Below are 7,782 nucleotides of genomic sequence, written 5' to 3' on the forward strand. Positions count from 1 at the left end.
GGATATGATACTGATCCCGAAGCCGATCCACATTCGGCTCCGAAAGTGAGGAAACCTCAACTTCCGGAGTCGACCGAAGGTCATCGGTCGGGTTTTCCGACCGAGCCTCCTGAGGTGAGGTTCTGGCTATAACACCAGAACCAAGGGGAAGACAAGACCGAAGAAGAAGGAGAAGGAAAAGAAAAGGTTTTAAAGAAAACTAGAGCAAAACAGAAGAGGGGGCGAGCTCCGAACGAACCCTTGCGGGAGTGGGGGTGGGCGTGGCTGCCGTCGACGACAGAGAGACCGCTTGGGCAGAGTCTCTGCAGCAAAACCGTCAGAAATGGAGCTTCGAGTACAAGTGGCCCCATATATATAGGGCTGTTCGACGGTCGAGATGATGCCGCGCCGACCAAGACTTCTCGAATGAGCGACGCGTGGCGGCATCCGGACCCCCCTTTCGATCCGACGGTTCGATGCACCCATCCCGGAAAGGCCACGCCGTCTTCATTAAATGCGAGGGACGTCGGGCCAACAACCCCTGACACATGACGGAAGGGCCGCGATTCGGAATTAAATTGCCCGCGGTGATTCACGTCCCCGATGGGATGCCTGACAGCGACCCGTGCTCTCAGAACCGGCGCCGGATGGCGGTTTGCGTTCCCCAAAAGGCGCCGGATACCCGATCGCCTGACACCGGATCGTCCGGCACTCAATCGTCTGACACCCGATCGCCTGGCACCAGATCGTCCGGCACTCGATCGTCTGACACCCGATCGCCTGACACCGGATCGTCCGGCACTCAATCATCTGACACCCAATCGTCTGACACCCGATCGCCTGACACCAGATTGGTTGACGTCGCGTCATCGGACAATGGAACACTTGACATCGAGTCATCGGACAAGGGGACACCTGACATCGACTTGCCCGGACTATCCACCGGTGAGGTCGGCAAACTCGGTCCAGGACTCGGCAAGGAATCCACTCCTTTCGCCCAACATCCTACCCGCGTGGAGACGCGGGCCAACACGACATCAGGCTCAGGAGTGGGGGGGCAACTGTTGGGATATACCGACCGACTCCGCCCGACCGACTCCACCCGACCGACTCCACCCGACCGACTCCATCCGGCCGACCGACTCCGCCCGACCGACTCCACCCGACCGACTCCTCCCGACCGACCGCGGGCGACACCGACAGCGACTACCGATTGTGCCCCGACCGAGGTGGATCGGCCTAGCGGCCCCACGTCGCCTCCGATCGCCTGAGGGCCGACCCCCGTCACCGACTTCCCATCGGTTGCGACGCCGACGACTTCCCATCGGATGGGACGCCGACGACTCACTATCAGTTTGGATGGCTGTCGTCTCACCTCTATAGGCCTTCCTAGATGCCGGATGAGCGGCGTGGGCTGCAGTCCCATCAAGTAAACACCGCACGAACGTCAGGGGGCATTACCCTGCCAGGAAGCCTGGAGCGCTGTCCTACTAAGGACGAGAATTAATTCCTAAGACCTGTCAACTTTGTCAACAGCATGACAATTTCCGGCGATTTGACAACTCTCCAGTTGTCTACGTCACCGACGGCGAGGCCATACCACCTCCAACTATAAATCGGGGAAGGCAACAGTGCTAAAGGGGGCTCCTCCGGAAAAAATGCTCAGACTTGCTCTCTCTCTCTCCTCGTAGAGCTCCTTGTCTTCTTTTCACTGTTGCCTAGTCTCTTCTCTGACTTGACCGTCGGAGGGTTTCCGCCGGAGCTGCCTCCAGTCAGCGTAGACTTTCTTTTGCAGGCACTTGTTCTCGGTGATCAGGCGACGACGGGATTGGCCGTAACACTTTCTTTCTTTCTTTTTTTTAGTCTCTTTTCTCCTTTCTCAAACTCTCAAACGAGGCGTTAGTGATTTCTTCCCCGCTCCGATGGCAGGTCAAGCAATGAAATTTTATATTTTTTAAGAAAAAAATTCTGTTCCTCTTCCAAGCCCTTTATTTTAAAGAAGAAAATTTTATTTTTAGTGTCCACTTCTACGTTGAAAGTGACACTGTCAGGAAATCAGACGCGCTCAAAGTGGTCTCGAGCAAACGTAGGAAAAATTCTTGATTAGAATTGTTCTATCCGCGTATTTTTCGATCATCCAAAAAAAGGTCAACACGGGTGTGGAATGGTTTTAACTGGTAATTTCTCCGAAAGTGGCTTCGATTCTCGTGCAATCCGCAGCCGCCGCGACCAGCAGAGCTATCCTTTCTAGATATGACCATGAGGACCCCTGTTCTGTTGGGGAATATTTGATACAAGGCGACAACGGAAGCCGGCCCAGCCCTTTTCCCCACTGCGCTGTTTTGTTCACCCCGGTGCTCTCCACAGCTAATCAGAAGGTTTGCAAACAACGTCTCCATTACCACCCTATCCCGCCTCTTCCCAGAAAAAACCCATCATGGCATCCATCTTGTCTTTTTTTTTGACGGAAACCGGAGGTAGCAGCATGCTACCCCCTCTTTATTGCTGGAAAAAACAAAAAAAAAAAATCATAGTTACATCCATCTTGTCTCTATCACCTCTGATGCGTGTTTTACACCGCAGCGGGCTGGAAAACTCAGGATAGCCGCTCTGCCATCCACATGGAGAGCCGTCGATCACCGAGATGATGGATGACGTGGTCTGCGTTGCAAAACACCTATTTCGTCCGGTTGTCCGCGCAGCACGAATTCCATTCATGCTAAAAGTCTCCAATGACGGGCCGTTCTGATAATTGGGAAGCCATTCCTCCCGTTCTCTCTCTCTCTTCTGGATTACTTGGCCAAACAAAAAAAAAGAAAAAAGAAAAAAGAAAAAAAAAGAAGTCCCACATGAAACCATGCCGTGCTCCGACGGTCCCAACTTCTCAGTACTAATCGTCCTCCTTTCTCTTCTCCTCATACTCCATAGTCCCCCAGCCAATTCTGACTACCAGCTATTGAATTGCGAACATACCGCCTGCCCAACGACAGACGGGAACTACACCCCCAACGGCACCTTCCAAGCCAACCTCAATCTCCTCCTCTCCTCCCTCTCCGCTGCCAACACCACCGGCTTCGCCAACTATACCGAGGGTCAACCGCCGCACCAAGTCTATGGCCTTGCCCTATGCCGAGGCGACCTATCCCCTGCCCAGTGCACGAGCTGCCTCAATATATCCACCAAAGAAATCATCAAACGGTGCCCAAATGGCAAGATCTCGGCCATTTGGTACGAAGGGTGCCTCCTCCGCTACTCCGACCAAAACTTCTTCTCCACCGCTGACACAAGTTTTCATTACGTTCAGGGTGATAGCCAGGGTTCTGATCCGCCAGAACAGTTCAAGAAGTTTGTAGGTCTGATGATGGACAATCTTACCACAACCGCGGCGAATACTTCAAAGATGTTCGCCGCCGGCGTAGCAAATATTATGAATTCGAGCATGCTATATGCACTGGTGCAGTGCACGAAGGACCTACCGCAACAAGAGTGCTATCGATGCCTTCAAGATTTTGTGGAATATATTCCTCAATGCTGTGATGGGGACTCAGGAGCCAGCATATATGGATTAAGTTGTAATCTTCGGTATCAGACGTCTCCTTTCTTTGACGCTTCCAAGGCTATAACATGGCAACCGCCGCCGGATCCTCCTGTTTCTCCGCCGCGAGGTAAGTTGAGGTGAATAAATAAAATAAACAAGGTTTTTAAAAAAATAAATAAAATAAAAGGAACATTCTGGCGAAAGTTAAATAGGTGAATGGCCATAGACCTTGATTTTTTTTCCCCCCTGCTTTCTTAAATATCCATGTTCTTTCTCTCCGGTTTCCCCTTAAAAATCAAGCAATGAATTTTTCTTTGAAAGAAAAGATTAGAAGCAGGGATCTAATCAACTTTCCAGCCTGTTAGGGTATGCCAAGCTATATGAATAACATGTAGGGTGGTTAGGTTAATCTGGGCGGGGCTTGATTGGTTTGTTCTGTTTCTCACAGATCCTACAGGATTGATCCAGTTGTTTCCAAACTGTACCTCGTTGATTAAAAAATATATATATACACCTTAATTATCCCTACATGGAGAGAATTATTTTTAATAAATAAAAAAAATAAGATATAGCAAATTACCAATTTCGCCAACAACTCTTAAGTTAGGCTAATTGGACATTACAGGTGTGTGTTGATATGCATCATATGGGTTTTCTTTCTGGCTCTTCATTTATTTTTTCGACTTTGAAACATGATTTTAACTGGTTTTCTCTCATTTCGATCCAGGAAATACTGGTAAAACCATCAAAATAGTTATTGTAATTACTATAACAACTGTAGCTGTGGTGGTGTTGCTGCTCTCTGCCATCTGCATTTACTTACGACAAAGGAAACTACGAGGAATACCATCATGTATGTGTTGAGTAGAATTATTATATTTACTTCACACTTGCGTTGCATCAAATTTGACTGTATGTATCTTAAACGAGAGCAGATGCTGAAGAAGCAGATGATGAAGATGGAAAGGAGATCGAAAGTGCAGAGTCTCTGGTATTTGATTTGGAAACCCTAAGAGTTGCAACAGATAACTTCTCTGATGCAAACAAACTCGGACAAGGAGGATTTGGACTAGTTTATAAGGTAACCCCAAGATTAGTTCTCAAAGATTGACATTTTTACTTGGAGAAAATTTACAAAAATCGAAATTCAACTCGACCAAAATATTAACTTTTAAACTGTCCTGTTAAAATGCAATAAAGGGAATACTGCCAGATCGAGAAGTGACGGCCGTGAAGAGGCTCTCAATAATCTCAAGGCAAGGACTAGAACAGCTACGGAATGAGGTTGGTTTGGTTGCTAAGCTCCAGCACAGGGACCTTGTAAAGTTGTTGGGTTATTGCTTAGAAGAGCAAGAGAGGCTTCTTGTATATGAGTATCTTCCTAACGGAAGTCTCGACAGATTTTTATGCGGTAAGCTCCATTATATAAGTGCATCCTTATATTAAATTTTCTTTTTGGGGCAAACCCTATCATAAGAACTACGATAATGTCTTTTGCTCAAAAGAGTTTTAGGAGGAAAAAAAAAGAAAGAAAGAATGACTGTCGTAAATACCAACCAATGGGTTTATATTTGTCACTAGCTCTGTATGCCACCTTATAGATGCCTGTTATTTAAAAATTTTGTCATCCCTTGAGGATGCCGATATTGTTCCTATTGCATTGAATTCAGTGGTTCATATTGTTGGACACTTCAGAGTAGTCTGTAATTTCCGTTTCTTCAATCTATCAGGCAAGACATCTGACTACAACAAATTGTTTCTTAATCTAATAATGATTCAATGTTACCATTATCTCTGTAGCCTTATTTTCTAGTAGTTCATTGTAATACTCGTGTAGATATCCTTTCTTTCTTTCAATGAAGAGCTCTTCATTCAAAACGCTTTTACGATTTTCGGTGATACATAAATGTTTATAGCACCTCTGGATATGCTGCAAAATCTTTTTATAGATGGTGTAGCCTCATTGGTCCTTCCATTGGGCAACTTGGCTAACTTGTACTTTGCTCCAACAGATCCCATCAGACGACAGCAGCTAGAATGGGGAGTTCGGTGCAGGATCATTAAAAGAATTGCTCGAGGGCTTCTCTATCTTCATGAAGATTCGCGCCTAAGGATCGTTCATCGAGATCTAAAAGCAAGTAACATTTTGCTGGATGGAGATATGAACCCTAAAATTTCAGACTTCGGTCTTGCAAAGCTTTTTGGCATGGACGGAACCCATGAAAGCACTCGCCAAATTGCTGGTACATAGTAAGTACAAGCCTATATATTTTCTCTTTGTTTCGATGCAGAGATGGGAAACACATCATGAAATCATCAAGAGTAAAAATTGTATCCTGGACTCCTGTCTTTAACTTCAATCATAAGTGTCCAACAATGGAGCTCACATATTGTAATTCCTTTGTGGCAGTGGCTATATGGCACCAGAATATGTCAGGAACGGGCACTTTTCTACCAAGTCGGATGTGTTTAGTTACGGTGTATTAGTTTTAGAGATCGTGACCGGTCGAATGAATAGTGGTTTCGAAGGATCGGGGAATGCAATAGATCTTCCAAGCTGGGTAAGCATTCGTCCTCCTAAAGCTTGACTATGAACATTGAACCATCTAGTGTACATTATATCTAGAGGAATCCTCTAATTGCGTTGGCAACACGAGCTGTGTCATATAACTCCTTTAAACCAATTATTGGCAGGTGTGGGAACAATGGAATCAAGGAATGGCATCACAGGTGATCGACCAAAGTCTAGTTGATCAGTGCGAATTGCAAGAAGTATTAATGTGCATGCACGTTGGGCTTCTATGCGTTCAAGCAGACCCAGCGAAGAGACCCAGTATGGCAACAGTCGTTCTCATGCTCGATGGTAACTCTGTTCCTCTTCCAAGCCCTTCAGTGCCTGCTTTCTATGTTATAAGTCGCACCGTCAGCAAATCAGAAGCGCTCAAAGAGGTCACAAGCGAAGGTAGCCTCGATGAGGAGGATAGTGAGACCTCAACTGACTTTGCATTATAAAGGGTTCAAATATTTCTCATTAAATGTAACATTGACATGATACCCAAAAATTAGCATAGCACACATGTGGAAATAGACCAAAACAAAAAGGAATTTGTTATCCCTCTCTCTCTCTCTCTCTCTCTCTCTCTCTCTCTCTCTCTCTCTTTTTGAATTAAAATGAAAGTGTGAACTACTACTGTCATCAGACAGATACTTTTTTGATGGAACTCTCGTTAAACAGATGTGTCATTCTAATTTGTTCAAGTGGAAGAGGAAGGATATAGAGGCTCCTTGCAGCATACAGGGCCCGAGGCTCTGTTTCTGGTTGTCGCTTTGTTTCTTGTTTGCAGGGGACTTGTTTTGTTTGTATTGCAGGTCAAGTGCTTGTCTCTACCACTCCTTTTGTTTCATTTCATTATTTAAATCAAATGTGGCGTGGATGTTCCATCATTTGCTCAAAAAAAGGAAAAAATCTCTTCTCTGTTTTGTTCTTGTGTGAGACATTCATGTTCATTGGCTGATTTTGTGACATGTAATTGGCTTAGCTCTATAGAAAATATTCCTTTTTCTTTTTGGATCAATGAATTCATCCAGTTTTCCTTTGTTACTAATGGTTTTTTGTTTCTTTAATGGATGTTTAATTGTATGCATGCAATTTATACGCCAACTGCATGTGCTCTAGTTAAGTCCAGATATTTTTTTTTTTTTTTTTGATACAACAGATAGATTATACCCATCTAGCATGAATGTTGGTGGATGTTTGGCCAGAACACCATTTCTCAAGATTTTTTCGATACTGCACGTTGTAGCAAGAAGAAAAAAGAAATAAAATAAAAATAATTAAATATGTGAATTAGCCAAAAAATGAGTCATCTCCACAGGACATGCAAACTTCACTATAAGAAAAGAGAAAAATTATAAGAGGAGATCACACCCTCAACCCTCATATACCCAATCTCTTCCTCGTAGGAAGCACTCCCTCACAAAAGCTCTCTCTCTAGGGAGACCCTCCTGAACTCCTGAAGTAACTACTGTCCATTGTCCAACAGTCTACCTGAAGTCCCTGCTTCTGCTCCAGTCGGCACTGTGCTTCTGTTCTCTGGGTTTTTCGTCGATCAAAGCTGCGCACACCTAGTCTCTGTTCATGGAACAAAGGTTTTTAAAGGCTTAAAGCCGTAAAACAATAGGAAACAATGTCCTACAGCACCCAGAAGACCGCTTAGAATCGTCAGATCGTGACCGACAGCTCCCTAAGCCACCCGATCGTGCAT

The 7,782-nt window shown here is 45.3% G+C and overlaps 1 protein-coding gene across 1 annotated transcript; it reads left to right on the plus strand.

The window, feature by feature from the left end:
- The first annotated feature begins 2,385 nt into the window (after positions 1-2,385).
- Positions 2,386-7,079, plus strand: LOC140855734 (cysteine-rich receptor-like protein kinase 15). Its single transcript, XM_073252325.1, has 7 exons — positions 2,386-3,644; positions 4,245-4,370; positions 4,453-4,598; positions 4,718-4,928; positions 5,530-5,767; positions 5,928-6,078; positions 6,212-7,079. Exons 1-7 carry the CDS (start codon positions 2,837-2,839, stop codon positions 6,527-6,529), a joined length of 1,998 nt encoding a protein of 665 aa, XP_073108426.1. The 5' UTR covers positions 2,386-2,836; the 3' UTR covers positions 6,530-7,079.
- Positions 7,080-7,782: the final 703 nt, after the last annotated feature.

This window comes from Elaeis guineensis, chromosome 2 (genome assembly GCF_000442705.2).
Source record: "Elaeis guineensis isolate ETL-2024a chromosome 2, EG11, whole genome shotgun sequence".
Lineage (NCBI taxonomy): Eukaryota > Viridiplantae > Streptophyta > Magnoliopsida > Arecales > Arecaceae > Elaeis > Elaeis guineensis.

What these genes read in the sequence shown, in the direction of transcription:
- LOC140855734 (XM_073252325.1), top strand. Translation starts at nt 2,837, where the DNA reads ATGCCGTGCTCCGACGGTCCCAACTTCTCAGTACTAATCGTCCTCCTT. An exon ending in CGCCAAATTGCTGGTACATA is followed by an intron (nt 5,768 to 5,927) that starts GTAAGTACAAGC and finishes CCTTTGTGGCAG; the next exon opens with TGGCTATATGGCACCAGAAT. An exon ending in CAATAGATCTTCCAAGCTGG is followed by an intron (nt 6,079 to 6,211) that starts GTAAGCATTCGT and finishes AATTATTGGCAG; the next exon opens with GTGTGGGAACAATGGAATCA.